Here is a 16,539-nt window from a genome sequence, read left to right on the forward strand (position 1 = left end):
AGGAAGTTACAAAAATTGCCGGCTTTACTATTATTCCAACCAGGATCTTTTTGAAAGAAATACATCTGTTTCTGTTCTATGTCCTGAGCCATCACATAAATGATGGGTAGATTCCAAAAGTATTTGATATTACCTGATTTCAAAAGCATGAATACATTCTACAAAAGATGGGCAAATTCTCCAGGAATTGAAAGGACTGTCAATTTTACAAGTTGGTAAAGTGGAAGATTAAATTTTCCCACACGCTCTAAGTGGCCTTTTATAAATTTACTAAAGTTACATGAATACTTATGCCTAAAAGTTCATACCAGACCATTCCTAGTTGGAACATTTTGATTCAAGTTTTCAACCTACATGTAATGGAAAAGGAAAAACGAATCAGATTTTAAAAATCAGATTAAAACTAAACACAGCTGCTGTTAAGCATCTTGCCTTTTCAGCAAAAAAAAAAAAAAAAAAAAAAAGAATTCAACCTGCTTTTTCTAACTCTCTTTGAGTCATGTTTTTGTTTTAGAGATTTGGTTGATAGATGTAGAGCATTTCATAAAACTCTCCTTAGATACTTACCTCCTCATTTTATTTGCCTTCCGTGATAAAATTTTCTTCTGTGAAAATGAATGTAAATACGTTTGAGACATGCTGATTGAACGAAACAATTTCGTTTGCAAATATCAGAGGGCAACTCAAATATTGCAGTGCCTTCAAGAGAATGGTTGCGTTTATTAAGCAGCAGTAACCGAAAAGTACATAATTTAAATGCCCACTCTTTGTTTCCATAAAATATCGGCTCATCTCAATCGCTGTTTTCCTTGTTTGTTTTCTCAACAGCTCCACCGCAATACCTACAGCCATTTATTTCTGATAAAAATATGCCCTCTGAACTTGAATATATGATTATTGCCTTCAGAGAGCCGCACCTGTATCTTCGACAATGGAACAGTAGTTCTGTCTGTCGGGAGATCCGCTTCTCAGCTCAAGCAGACTGTAAACTCCTAGAGTGCAGAAACGCCACAATGCAAAGCGTGGTGAAACCCTTCAGCATCTTCGGGCAGATGGCTGTCGCCCGCGGTGCAGCCGAGAAGCTGCTTGACTGCACCGTCGTGGTGGACTCGGTATTTGTAAACTTCGGGCAGCATGTGGTGCATTCTCTCAACACCGCAGTACAAGCGTGGCAGCAGGTAACGCACATCCCAGAACGCTTTGCAGTGCGTCTGCGTGTGACCTTTTACTAGGCGCTCTATGTTATCACTTCTGATAGTAAGTTAAGCACAAACAAAAATGGGAGAGGATGAAGAAGGTGATGGGCACCATAATATTTGGGGTTTTCTCTGTTTTGGCAAAGTGGTGCATGTTATTTTCAAAGCTTTGGAGAGTATGGGTTCTCTACACATGCATAGGAGATCATGCCCACATTTTTGTGACTAATGTACCACATCTGTGTGGAAAGTAACATATTCCCAGGAATTTTTTCCAAGTATTACGGCTTTACTTTGCCAAAGCTTCAACTTAGTTATGTATCAAATTGTCTAAGTATCCACTGCAGAAATGTGGAACCTGTGTGAGCCTTTCTGATAGTAAGCATTTCATCTTTTCGAAGAGAAAAAGCAGTAAGAAGAAATACGTAAGCCCAAATAGGCTTGGTCTTTTCCCTTACTATCCTGCTGCCATTTTTCAATCAGTTAAAAACTCTTGATCGATAATTTTTTTTTTTTACTTTTATCTCTTGCCAGAAAGTAGCCATATCAAAAAAGGGAGATGAAGTGTAAGTCTCTGCTGGATGGCACATTTAAAATGAGGAACCTGTCCATGCCACTAGCATGAAAATAATTTCACAGAATGTTTGGGTAATAATGTGTTTAGCAATATAAGAACAAATCATTTCTGCTTCCTGGCTGATTGTCAGTATAACATTGTATTTCCATAAAGTTTGTGTTGCTGTTTAAGCTGAGACATTTCCCCACAGTTTGTACATGCTACCTGCATTTGTGCATAACTGACTCTCCAGGAGAAATGGCCCTTCCTCCCGCACTGACCTCACGTGGAGAGGGGGCGGGAGAGGGGGGCTTTGAGTTCGCTAACTTAAGAATTTTTATGGGAATAAACTCTTTTCTTTATATGCATGAAGACCTATATAAGACTAAGGAATTAATTACCTAACATGGCACTACAATAGCAAAGGGATAGAAGATAACACATCTGTTTTGTATTTTAAAATTCTTTTTTAAGGGCATTCCATGGTTTTCTTGTTGCAGAGGACATGCGTAAAATAAGAGCTAGTGTGATCTAAATCTTTGCAGCTGGTTCGAATAGTGATGTGAAAAAAACCTCTGTGGCTCCAATTTCTGTTTTTTGTCATATTTTGAACAATGCATTTAATAAAAAACAAACGTAGAAAATATAAAAGAGTCATTGATAGAGCATTTAAACCCAGGATATTTTTGTCTTGGTATCAGGGCCATTATTAGAGGACTCATGTGTAGCAACTACTGCAAAATGGCCTTCAGAAATATCAGTTTCCTTCCAGGGTAAAAATATTCTCTTAGACACAATTATACATATAAATAAAATATGGTGCATAAATATTTAAATGTTTTAAACCACATCAGAGTGTGAATGACTGGCCAACACAGTGCCTTGAAGGAATATTCTGAGTTTTTTTTTTTTTAAATGGAATTGTATATTTGATTAAGTAGAGCCATATGTCACGTAGCATATTGCTGACAGGTACATTCTATGAATAGTTGATTCTGATTTATACAGGGATTTGGCAATGTTAACATGAGCCACAAGAGGATATACTTCTGTAATTGTTGCTGTAATTTTCTTGTTTCCTCCCATGTCAAGGGTACTTGCCACCAAGTTTTAATGTGGTAGGCATCTAACCCTGTGTATTCTAATGAAAATACAAAAATGCACTACTTTGAAATTATAGGACATTTGACATTGAAATGGGTTTAGAGAGGGTTATTAAGTTCATTGTTTCTAAGAAATCCTGAATGTGGTTTATTCCCTTAGAGGGGAAGCTTAGTTTCCCAAGCCTGGATTCTATTGCATGTACAATGCTCATATACCATCTAATTACTGCCATGAGAAATAGGAACTTAATAAGAAAGGTGAGTTATTTCAGTTTACCACATACTTTTATCAGATTCCTATCTGAGACAAGTCATTTGTATCCAGTGTGGATGGATCAGACAGTTGAAGCATGAAACAATTTGGCCTTTCACCTTTAGGTCACAAGTTCAAGATTAACAGAAGCCTTCAGCGTCTGATTTCTCAGACTGTAGTTTTTTTTTTTTTTCTTTTATAAATGATTAATGTTTTGTGAAACCAGATTAAGGACCCCAAATGCCACTTGCAGTTTGCTTTGTATTTCTATGCCATAGTCCACAATTGGACAAAATAACATTTAAAGGGGATTTTTATTTTAAAATGAAGGTTATACTCATGTGTCTTATCTTAAACCAGAATGCCGTCTCTCTCTGTTAAGTTACAAATGCCCGCGCAACACTCCAGCACAAACCTTAAACGTAAATAAGTCATCTTTTAATTACAAATGTGAGGGAGCATCCAGAGATTTAGACAATATGATGTCATATAAAATGTGTATGAGCTGTTTTATAAAATGCCAGAATTTAAGGCACTCCAAAAAATACTTAAACTTATTACAGTTGTAATGAACTCCACAGATGAAGGAACAGTAGAGAACAGTTCCCTGAAGATTCTGAGAATTCCGCAGAAAAATGTAAACAACCCCCTTGTGTTCTTCCATTTACATTTTTCTAAAACACTCATCATTTATTAAAGGTCAGTTTTTAGAGATGAGGAAAGTAATATGATTTTTTTTTCTACTCAAGCCCCATCTGGTAACTTAACCTCTGTTTTACCAGCGGATTGATCCCAATTCATTATGAAAACTGACTTTCAGTCTCAGGCTATCTATCTAGGTGGGAGTTTGGAGTCATATCCCTTTCTTTATGTTTGTACTCTTGGACCTAAAGGAGAGAAAAATGTTTACAAAGAGAGCAGTTTATGTTGATTATATAAGGCTCATTGGAAAAATCTCATCAAAATAATTATACACTGTGACTCCAGATTGATTAAAGGTTTATAAACCTTTAAATATTTAAGGCATATAAATAGGATTAGATAGTAGTGACTAGAATAGAAATAGGCAGGACACCCCAAAGAGAGGAAACTTTGCTGGAAGAAAATCCACCAAAATATTAACAGCAGTTATTTGAGTATAAATTAGAGACTTAAAAAAAATCCATACTTTTTGTATTTTCTAATTTCTCTACTGTGAACACGTATTCATTTATAATTTTAAAACTTAATTTACTCATGTGTTTGCTTCAGAAGCGTTTATCGAGTACTTATGTGTCAAGCATTATGCTGAGTAGTGGAGACAAAAATTGCAAATAACGCAGACCTGGTTCCTGCCCTTATGCAGCATAGATTCTAGTGATGGAGGCAAGAGTGAACCCAGAGTCAAACAAATAATTTCTTAGTCCCAGTAGGGAAAGTGAAACAGTAGAGTATTACGTGAGCATAAAATAGATGGATGTGACCAGGTCTGGGGTGTCCCAGAAGACTACTTAGAAGTAACCTGAAAACAGGAACCTGAAAACTGAGTCGAAAGAAGTCAGTCAAGCGCAGAGGAAAAGGGGTCCAAGCAAGGGACAGGCACTGAGACAGGAAGGAGTTTGATGTGTTGAACAACCTGAAAGGGGGCCAGTGTAGCATTGGAGGCTGGAAAGCACTCGCGGGGCTGAAGTGTAGCACGCAAGTGGGGAGTGCCTCAAGATGCAGCGGGGCCCAGATCAGGCAGACGTTTCAACCCCCCTGGCAGCCAACTTTGAAATCATAGCTCATGATTTAAAGCCACAGCAGAGAGTATGGTAGACAGCAGATAATTGTGGGTTGTAATTGCTTTGGTCTCTCTTAACCCGAGACAATTTATTGTGATTCATGTGACTATCAAGCAAGGTCCCACTCCTTCAGAACTGGGAGATAAGTGAGAATAGGTGGATGACAGTGAGAAGTCCTCAAGGGTATTGGAAGAATGACGTGTGTCAGGGCCTCTCCATCAACACCGCCAGAAAGCACTGCCCACCCACTTACAGGGCCTTGTTGACCGGGAGTGGATTCTACCTCCCAACATACCCGTTCTTGAAGAGAGGTTCTAGGTTGTGTCTTGGACAAGGCCAGATTCCAGTTACTTTCATACTTAGATTCCTTTAGGTCTCATACTCACTTAAATCACTAGGCTCATGGATAATGTGTCCCCTTTTACTGTCTCTCCCCTTGGAAAAATGGCAAATGACTAAGGGTGACATTGTGACATTTAACTCCACAACCAGGAAATAGAGGCCAACTGGGGAAGCATTGGTTACCAGTACCTCCCACTGTCTGCATATTGATTGGCTAATTAAGATTTTTTCCCTTGAATTCTCAACTTGAGCATCTATTGAACTATTCTTTTCATGTACCAAAAGTATGTTTATTGCTTTTTAAGCCATAACCTAACCAGAGTGATAAAAGAGCAAGCACAGGAATGCGCCATCACTCTGCCCGTGTTTTGATAGAACAGTAACCAATGGAGACCCCATTAAGTTGAGAGGGGAGGTGTCCACACAGGAATATATTACTAATCTGCTGAGCTGCAGCAGATTAATGGAAGACATGAGCTGATGGATGACTATTAGCTGAAACAGACACCAACGACTGCTTTTCAGCTAACACGATAGCTCTTGAACACTGCAGCTTGGCTTACACGGACCCTGAAGTTGCTCTGTTTTGTATGTTCAGCCTTTTAACAATGGAAGGAAAGTTATGGTTTTATTTACATCTCTCCCTGAGCAGATTTGCACACACACATCCACTCTCCCCCTTAAGGGATCTGGGGATGTATTACCTAAATGATCCTTGCTTTCTGTAGGGTACAAACTGTGGCTTTGGTAATTGGTCTTGATTGTTGAGTTTAGAAGGCCAGGAACATGGTAATTCTAGCCTCCAGTACTCGGCTCAAAAACGTGCACTACTCAGTGCAGCATTCTTTGTAGCATGTTAATTCGTTTTAAAATGTTAAAAGTTTGAGGGATCTCATTGTTCTTTTACTCTTCTGTGTGTATGATTTATTTTGCAGGAGTATAAATCAAAACATATTCTTGGAACATTTAAGATCTCTTTAAGGTATTTTTTGGTGCTTATCCTGGAAGTATAGAATACTTTGTATACCAGAGCTAATGACAACAGATCTTTTAGTGTTTCTGTGTAGTAACAATCGCCACCGGGCAGACAGCTGCCAAACATCTTGCAATTAATCTGATGCACGTTGGCTTTCGTATTCTTTTTCTTTCAGAACAAATGCCCTGAGGTAGAGGAGTTGGTCTTCAGCCATTTTGTGATCTGTAATGACACACAGGAGACACTGCGGTTTGGCCAGGTGGATACCGATGAAAATATTCTGCTGGCTAGTCTCCGAAGTCACCAGTACAGCTGGCGCTCTCACAAATCCCCACAGGTATCTGAGAAACAGCCTCACAAACACAGCAATTGTTAAGGTCGGGGATTCGTTTATTCTGCATGTGTGTGCCTGCGCCCAGTCATTTCTCTTTCAAAGTCTCCCAAGGAACCACACGGTGTAGCTGCATCTGACAGAAACCCAGAAAGGTTTAGAGGGGGGAGCACAGTGCAGCCATGCCTCTCTCGGAAGGGGACAGTCTCCAGTTCAGCACAGGTGCTGGGGGGCGGGAGCGTCCACAAGGCGTGGGGATGAAGAGGCTGGACTCCAGAGCCGGAGTCCACAGGCTTTGATCCTGGCTCTGTGTCACCTCGCTTTACCCTCTGTACCTCCGTTTTCTCGGATGTAGAACGGGGATGATGATAGTACCTGTTTTATAGGGTTGGGAGGATTAAATGAGTTACTGTGCACAAGGGCACTGGAACAGTGCTTGAGGTACTCTAAGTGTTACGTGTTGCCTATCATTATTTATGCGTCTATTCCTACTTTACCGTGTACTGAGCCAGGCATCTCCTGGGCCCTGGGAAATCAAAGACAGGGAGGTCACGTCCAAGGACAGCTCACCATCTGTGGCCGAGGGGGCACTGAGACAAGACATACCAAAGGATGTCTGTTTTTCAAGTAGTATAATTCCATTTTCCTGTCAGTTTAGATGGGAATAATTAGAGGAATATGCCCGGCAGGGATAATATGAGGATGAATTAAATACAAAGATGTGGTCTCAAATGAGTAAAAGAAATCCTAGGAAGTCATCTCAAGAATAATGTATTTCTAAAACTCTGGGTAATAAGGAAACTACTGCCTGTGATTAAAAGAAAGTCGTTAGGTTAGAGAACAAGTTTTCCCATCTGGTCTATAGACCGGCTTCACAATACGTTACGCCCTCAGGGTCCCTCTTGCCTTTTATTTTTTTTTCTCCCAGTAGCTAGATTCTGATTTCTTACTTGCTCTTTCATTATTGTCGCATTACTAGTATAAATTTTGGAAAGGTAGCTACAGTACATTCTTATTTAAGGATATTAATTTAAAAACCACATAAATCCTTTTTTAATAGAAATTCTTAACAAAAATTTCTCAGATGAGGTGAATGTTATACTATTTGTAGAGTGAATGGCACACCCTTGTTTTCTCTTGTTTCTCTCGAGGAATTCCCCCTTTAGAGTTATTAAGTTGTTTACTTGTTTGCCCTTTGGAACATAAAGGCCAGTTTGTTTTTATGTTTGTTTCAAAATATCTTTTTGGGGTTTTTTTTCCCTAACTAATTGCAAAAGGAAGAACATACAGATAATGTAGACAAAACCAAAAAAACACCTATAATCCAAACCACTCAGAGACAACCCACGTTAGTACTTGTTCTGTAGCTGTTTAGATATTCGACAAGTTTCATGGCACTTGCATTTTCAGAAGTGGACTGATAGGGACAGGAGAAACCTCTGGAAGGCACCGTCCTGGGTAGCTATGCTGCACATGTGGCCACCACGCCCAGGCCACGCAGGCTCAGGCCTCCGCCCACAGGAAGCAAGGCGGAGGAAGCCTCCCTCCCCGCCCAGTCGTCTTAAGATGCAGGGACCACCGTGGCCTTTGGTGACCCTCAAGGTCCCCAGATACTGGAGCCAAGATAAGGAGGGTGACCAGGAGTCTGTGTGTTATGAGACCTGCAGTGTCTGCCAGCCCTGCACCTTCAGTTTTATACTCTTTTGCATGTTTTCAAGGTCTTTTCGTATTTGTTACTGGTTTTGATTTCACAGCACAGATGTGTGCCTTGTGTTATTTGTTATGCATATATTATAGATAAGGACGCAGAGGACTGTTAAACTGTCATAGGGTCAGGACTGAATCCCACATCTCTTGATTCGCCATATAGTGTTTTTTCTGCAACATTGTCCAGGCCTCCCTAGGTTTGGGCCGCATGATTTGTCTGCTAGCATAGCCAAGCTGTGAGGTTTCAAGAGATAGGCTGAGAAATCACTCGTCTAATACTCCACATTTAAAGCTAGACTAATATGGGATTCTTAGTCCAAATAAATCACTTGCAGAGTCTTAGGGGGATTACCAAAAACAGTAAGAACCTTTTTATGACAAACTGGAAGCAAGACAAATATCTATTAAACTTTTCTTCCTTTTTAATTTGTAACTGCATCCTCTGAAATCAAATTTTAAGTAGCTATAGTCTTAATCTTCAGGCTAAAACTTAGATCAACTTTGTTATAAAAAAAACAACAACAATAGTGTCTCTTCACAAAGCTCCATAGGTTACAGGAAGTGTGTTTTAGGACCCTCTGAAGCCGGAAGTCTTAATGGGCCCAGAGGGTCTTCGTGGAATTCCTTACATCCACAATTGCAAATTCTGCTGTGTTCTAATGAGAGGTTACATCTGAGGATCAGCAAAACTAGCCACTTCGCTTCAAACTGCACCTGGAGGCAGTCACAGCTTTGCAAGTGAGCAAACCGTTCCTTTTTCCAGACTCCACGTCATATCCTGCATTGCCCAGCAGGCTTGATTTTAGGAACATTTGTGTCTACATGTTTATACTACCTTGGGTGTTAGTCAATTCATAGTCTCAGGGAGGATTTCCAAAGTTCATAGAACTTAACTCCACCGAACAATGTAGCTTATATTGCAGAGATCAAGAAAGTGGCAATGACACCTGGAAAGGTTTCAAAGAGGTCAGCAGATCTTAGAGCCACACAGGAGGTTGCTAACAACAGTAAGTCCCAACAGGATGGGAAGAAGCATGGACACAACCAATTCCAGAAATCCAAAGCTGATTTTAAAACTGAAAAGTTGTAAACTCTCCTTATAGTTTCTAACACATGCTCTGAGGCAGAATCACTTAAAATGCTGGCTATCCCGCAACAGTTGCTTGCCTAAACAAACACAGGAAGAACAAAACTAATTTCTAGGGAATAGTTGAACGTATTCAGCTGCACAATCACATATGCCACCACAAAGGGCCCTTAAATATCCCAAATCAGTAGACTTCAGGTCAAGTTGGATGAGAACAATAACCAGCAAGAGATTGGTCTTCAGAAAAGTGCTCCCCATTATATGAAGTTGAATCTAAGGACTGTGGGTGAGTCGATGGACTGCTTCCCCAGAATATGTGCAGCTTTGAGTCAAGAGAAGCTTTGTTAAATGTAGCCAAACTGAATATACGGACACCCATCAACCAGCAGGATTTGTGTATAGACTGTTCAAATTAACTTCCTTTCCTGGTTAATAGAGAGCACTGCTGGCTAATTAAACTTGAAATAGATGTGCTTCTACGTTGTATGTAAGGAGTTACATTTGCTTTTACCCTTAAAACATGCATAATTTATAGATGATGCATTTTTTAGAATACCAGGGACTTAATTTAGTAATCAAGCCGTCTCGCAAGGTGAAAATGGGCTATTGCTCCAAAGTGAACACAATAGAAAGTTTCATAAGTTCATGAAAAATGGCAGATATTCTAAAATGCAAACTGCAACAAAGTTCAGAATTGACTTTGAAGAGCAGCAGAGCATCTGGGACACACTCATTAAAGCATCAGATGTAGTGAAGAGACTAGAAGCCCTGTATTACTCCAAGGCAGAGATTGGCAAACTTTCTCTATGGAGGGCCTGGTAGTACGTATTTTCGGCTTCCGGGGCCTTCCTGTCTCTCTGACAGCCTTTCCACTCTGTACAAAAGGGGCCATGATGAAAGACTGTGGCTGTGTTCCAATAAAACTTCATTTATAGACTATGAAATTTAAATTTCAATAATGTTCACACATCACGAAGTTGTATTCTTCTTTTTTTCCCCCAACCATTTAAAAATGTAAAAACCATTTTTAGCTCACAGGCTGTACAAAGATAGGCAGTGCCGTACATTTGGCCCACGAGCTGTGGTTTGCCAGCTTTAAGATCTCTTGGCTGACAAAACGCCACAGGCTTGATATTCAGTTGTTTCACCCTGACCTAAATACTATTTCTATCACTTGAAAACGTGGCAAAATGTGTCTGAAATGGAGAAATGACAGGTAATTGTTTAAATCTAGCACATGTAATCAACCTGTACTCCCTACATAATAGTAAAATATGTTTATTTGACTTCTTCGGGGCCTGTATAGATAGAAAGTTCTCCAGTTCACTGTTTGTATGTAAAAGTATTTTAAAGTGAGATCTGATCATTCTTCCTCTTGTCTAACGGGAAAGCCGTAGGTTTTGAGAATCTCCCTGTCTTATGGGGAGTCCAGCCAGTGTCCATTTCACTAACAAGACTGTAATTCTTAGTCACCGCTCTTCCCATATCCATTTCCATAATGCATACGCAAACGCACCCGTGAAGGGAGAGCATGTTCCTTGTTGTCACACTGTTTCAAAAGTTGAACAGCAGTCTTAGGGAAACAAGGAAATATTCCATGTTAGCAAAACTGTTTAAAGTGATAAATTTCTCAGGTGTTTGCCTCAGCTATCATATGGCACATGGCATGCATGTCGAAGTTTGTTTAGAAGGTGCAAATGGAATTGATCCTTCCTTTCTAGAAGCAGTTTGATAAGAAGCAGACAAGCTATTAAAATGGTCATAGCCCTCGACTCAGTAAATCCCTTTCTAGTAATCTACTCTCAGGAAATAATCCAAATTAAAACGAAGGCTTATATACACACACAAAAAAAGCTTATCAAAATTTTATTTACAGTATCAAAAAATTAAAAAGCAGTATATTTACTTTTTGAGGCAATAGTTGAATAAAAGCTAATATATTTGTATGATAAACAATTATGGGACCTTCAGATTTTTACATAGAAAGAGGAAGTGCTGTCATATCCTGTCAGTCAGAAAAGAACATGTAAAATTCTATATACATAGTATGATCTTAGCAATATAAGAACAAATGCATAAAAAATACTGGAAGGAGATATGTCAAAATGTTGCCAGTAGTTGCATTTGACTGGTAGGTTAAGGTGATTTTTTTTACTTTCTTACATTTTTTATATAGGTCTCAACTTCTAAAATAAGGGGAGCCTGGGTAATGCACTTAAGCATCCAGTCTTGATTTCGACCTTTGGCAAGGTCACAGTCTTGCAGTTTGTGAGATTGAGCCCCGTGTCGGCCTCCAATCTGACAGCATGGAGCCTACCTGAGACTCTCTCCTCCCTCCTCCCTCTCCCTCTCCCTCTCTCTCTCTCTCTCTCTCTCTCTCTCTCTCTCTCTCTCTCTGCCTCTCCTCCCACTCACCCGTACTCTCTCTCTCAAAATAATAAATGAACATTAAAAAATAATAAAATGAAGACTATAGATTATTGAAGCAGAAAAAAGTAAAAACCATGAAAAAATTTATACACAGATTAAAAGGAATTTCAAACACTAATGGAAGAGTGACAGGTGCAATGATTTATCAATAACAATTATCTTTATTCTCATATGAATGATTGCAATTTTCTCTCAAATATTCTCTTAATTATAGCTTAGCCTGACTCTAATCTATCTTGCAGACTACATCTCAAGCATTCCTATATAATACTTTAATTATTATAATTTCCTGTCCAAAAATCTTTATAGCCTCTCCATCATCTATTAAATATCCAAATTATCTGACATCCAGAGCCTGACTCGGTCACTCACAAGCCCTCCTGTCTGCCATTATTTCTTTCTAGCTGCTGACTTAGTCTCCTCCCTCTCATTCATTTTTAATCAATAAATGTTAATTTATTGTGACCTATTGTGTGTAATTAAATATGTTCCTTTTTGTAAAGAACTTACTTTCTAATGAGGGAGTCAGAAGAGTAAACAAAAATTTTATAGCCACAATCAGTATCTATCAAGATATTATTAACCTAGTTCAAGACAGGAAGAAATGATGGGTAAGTGATTTGAAACAGTAACCATAAGTGAGAAAAAGTGAGGGATTCAGGAAGTACAGCCCATTGCTTCTGGATATGGACAAGGTCTTCAAGGGAACTCAAAATAAAATGTGTACAAATCTTACATGAGGATGAGAATCTGGCAAAGCTTCCTGGTGGAAGGCATATTTGTATTGAATTTTAATGTTTAAGTTAGAGTTAGTTAGGAGTGAAGTGAGGGCGGTGGTGGTGTTTCAGATAAAGGAATCAACATGTGTGAGAGCCGCAGCGGCGTGACGCAACATGGCACGGAAGGACAGCGGGGCTGACTTGACCGCAGTGTAGACTTCACATGTGAGACTGCGAGACAGCCCCGTGAGGGCCGTGGGGTGCTGTGCTAACCAGCTTTGATGCCGTCTTGAGGCAGTGGTGACACAAAAGCAGGGAAACTACGTACTGGAAGAGGTAAAAGTTGGCTTTCCGCCGAGGCTGGGTTTGAAGGGATGAGTAGCAGTTGGCCTGGTGAACAACAGTAGGGAAGCACATAAGGCAGAACCGGGGAGATAGGTACATAGATATGGGGAGAGATCGGTATGTATATATAACTAGCACATCATGTTCCAGGTACTTCAGCTTTTGTTCAAAAGAACTCAGGCATGGAAATTGCGTGCCCTACTGAGGAGACGTGTGTTGGTAAACTGGCTCTTTGATGCTGATGGAGAGGCCCTGATATGTAGGGCTGGCTAATTTGAATGATGTGAATATTCCCGCCATAGCGGATCTCAAGCTATTGGTGACGTAACGACCAGCTCACAAAATTCCTGAATGTTTAGCAACTCTTTTTCACAAATGAGTATGAGCCAGCTGCAGCGCACCACTGTTTGGAGGAATTATGTTCCAAAGAGCCTGGCAATCCGTTTTGAGGAGATACATCTGTATGTGATGGGCAGCTTTTGCCTACTAGAGGGCTTTAAGTAGAGGGCTCACAGGATCACAGTTGCATCCTGGAAAAGATCCCTGTGGTGTGGTTGAAAAGGCAGCCTGGAGGAGATTGAGAATGCGAATGGGGAGTGCTGTGGACGTTGCTGCAGAGCCCAGGAGTGACAGAGGTAGGTGATAGACCCTGAGCCAAGACAGAGTCGAAGTCATACCTTGGTGTGAATGTTTAGCAAACGCATCCTTCTGTGAATAATAGCTATAAATTCTGTGCAAAACACAAAAACTACTACCTCTGGAAACTGAACAAAGGCAGGCAGATTTTGGAGGGGAATCAAAACTTGAGCAAGTGATCTGCAGACTAAATTCCCTATTTTTTTTTTTTTGTGGCTTTGTGCAGTTGGTTCATTACAGGAGCAGCCCATCATCTTCCTGCCCAAGGTACCAGGGGAAAGAGCTCAGGCCAGCAAGGCTGCTAGAGAGTGAGGAGGAAACCTTGGAAAGGGGAAAGCTAGGAAGTGGGAAAATAATTTGGCTCAACTTATGGCTGAACCACACGTGCATGGGGAGAACTGAAAGCAGCCCGTACCCAGGGCTTAAAGACCTGGACTAATCTGAGCTGCTACTCACCATGGTGTGACAGTTTTCAGATTGAGCCTAAATAAATTGATTACTTGTGAAATCAAAAACCTTAAGACTCTGGAACAATTATAAGAAAATCCAGAGTCTCCACCACAAAACATTTACAGTGTCCATAATAAAAACCAAAATTATTTAACAGATCTCAGGAATCTCAAAAAGAAAGAAAAAAAGAAAGAAAATGTAGTTCAATATCAAGAGATAGAGTTTACAAATGCCGATGCTGTGATGACCTACAGGTTAGAATTACCAGACATAAGCTTTAAAGCAACTGTAGCAAAGGTGAAGTTATTTTACAGATGTAATTAAGGTCCCAAATTAGTTGATTTTTCGTTAATCAAAAGGGAGAATTTTGTGTGGCTGTAGTTTAATCAGATAAAGTGGGGACTGGACCCTTTTGTGGAGAGAGCGAGACACACACATATACCCTTCTGCAGGCCTTGAAAGAAGCAAACTGTCATGTCATCCCTGCCTTTGAGGAGGCCGTGGGGCAGGGAGCTGTGGGAACCCTTCAGGACCTGCAGGTGGCTGCCAGTCCCAGACCTTAGTAAGTCAAAGCCCTCATCCCCTTATCACAGGGGAATAGATTCTGCCAGCAACCTAAGTGTGCTTGGAAGCGCATCCTTCTCTGCCTGGACTCCTGACCCACAGACAGAGTGATGGTAAATGTAGGTTCTTCTAAGCTGCTAAGTTTATGGCAATTTGTCATTCAGTGATAGAAATATACAACATGACAGAAGAAAAAAGTCAGTAAACTTGAAGGTAGATCAGTAGAAATCATCCAACCTGAAAGAGAGAGAGAGAGAGAAAGTCTCAAACAAAATGAGCAGAACTGCAGGGACCTGTGGGACAGTTTCAAAAGATCTAACTACAGTCCAAGGATGCAGGGAGAGGGAGAGCATGAGGCCACAAAAAGAAAAAAAAGAAATAATATCCAAAAAATGTCCTAAGTTTCCCGAGAGATAGAAATTTGCAGACCAGAGAAGCTTGGAAAACTCCAGACATTTCAAAGAAACTCATATTCATGCACCTCATAAAGAAACTACTAAAAACCAAAGAGAAAGAGAAAATCTTGAGGATTAGCTGGAGGAGAGCTGTAGGGGAAACAGTAACAATGAACTTGTCTTCAGATTAATCATGGAGGCTAGAAGACAATGGAGCAAAATCTTTAACGTGCTAGGAGAAGGTTCACAGGGGAAGTGATCTGTTTGGAAGCTATCTGGGAGTTACAGTCACCAGAATTTGGTTACTGGTCATGAAAGAGAAAGGCCAAGTTTGACTCTGAGGCTTCAGACTTAAGGGAAAAGTTGGTAGTATTGCTGTTGGCCAAGACGGGGAACTGAGTAGAAAGAAGACAGGAACTGAGGGTACAGAGGATAGAATAGGGTGTGAGAGCACAACACAGTGATTCTAAAATCCATTTTGGACACAGTGAGTTTTGAATTACTTGGAAGGGCAGAAATGGTGATATATTAGAAAAAACACAGATTGAAGTCATAAATGCCTGGATTTCACTCCTAAGGTTTGTTAGCTGTATCAGATTAGAAACGTTTCTTAATTCCTTGGAGCCTCAGCTTCCTCTTCTGCAAAATCAAGATATTTTTGTGAACCTCTTGCGCTAGAACAATGTACAGCAGTGGTAGGGGCACAGGTTGACTACTGTAGATGCTCCCATTCATAAAAGAAGAAAAAGAGAGTCACATCAAAATTACTGGTCCATAGAAATTCTAATATCCAACCAGTAAATGTCAGAAGTTTCTCTGTTAGTAATCATTCATACTCCTGTCAGGAATAATTGTCCATGGCTCATGGCTTTGTACTCTTGGCTCAAACTTTTAAGTTGTCCATCTTTTTCCATGAAAAATGCGCTTTGTTCGCACTTCACAGTTTTCTCAGCCTGCTTCCTATCAGGATTGTGAAGAATTCTAGGCCTCTTTACCATTTTGAACTGTCTTCATCTCTTTCAGTCTAAATTGGCAGTGTTTTTTTCCAATACAACTCTTTACACAACTTTGTGAGTCTCTTGTTAATCTTACTGACATTTGTTACAGTAGACAAAAATCTTGTATTTCCTCAAGATAATTCCTTCTCTGCTTTGGGATTTGCTGACACTGCTGAGGGACATCACCTTTCAGTGTCGTAGAAGCCCTGTTGTTTGAGTCATTTGCTGAAACACCAATTTAGGTTTTTCTGAGATCTTAACAAAGGATTTTATAGCCACATCCTTAGCTTCATCCCTAAACACAGCTTTCCTGGTCACGACCTGGATTTGATTTTTGCCTAGAAACGATTTCTCGATTTTAGCATCATTTGCCTTGTTCGAAACAAGCCAGCCGTGGCTCCTGTTTACCTAACAGTCTTCCATCAGCTTCTGTCACCCTCTCAGACTGTGATATAAGCAACAGGTAGAAGCTGGAAGGTACTTCAACACTGCCCAGAAATCTCCTTAGCTAAATCATGTAGTTGATTAGGTACATTTCTTTTTTATTTCTTTTCTTTTTTTTTTTTCCCTTTTTGTTTCCTTTTTTGTTTTTATTTTTTCCTGTTCTTTTTGAAAGGGAATACCAAGAAGGCTCCATGCTGTCAGAGTAGAGCCTGACACAGGGCTCAATGTCACAAACCATGAGATC

General features: G+C 40.1%; 1 protein-coding gene across 5 annotated transcripts in view; it reads left to right on the top strand.

Annotated features, from left to right (window-relative positions):
• The window catches only part of VPS13B (vacuolar protein sorting 13 homolog B), a 740,094-nt gene that overhangs the window by 649,245 nt on the left and 74,310 nt on the right, over positions 1–16,539 (top strand). For all 5 annotated transcript variants that reach the window (XM_029923832.1, XM_029923833.1, XM_029923834.1 and 2 more), the window contains 2 exons: positions 829–1,178; positions 6,365–6,526. In XM_029923832.1, the coding sequence (XP_029779692.1) occupies positions 829–1,178; positions 6,365–6,526 (512 nt within the window). The remainder of the gene's footprint in view (positions 1–828; positions 1,179–6,364; positions 6,527–16,539) is intronic.

Source organism: Suricata suricatta, chromosome 15, assembly GCF_006229205.1.
Source record: "Suricata suricatta isolate VVHF042 chromosome 15, meerkat_22Aug2017_6uvM2_HiC, whole genome shotgun sequence".
Taxonomy (NCBI): Eukaryota; Metazoa; Chordata; class Mammalia; order Carnivora; family Herpestidae; genus Suricata; species Suricata suricatta.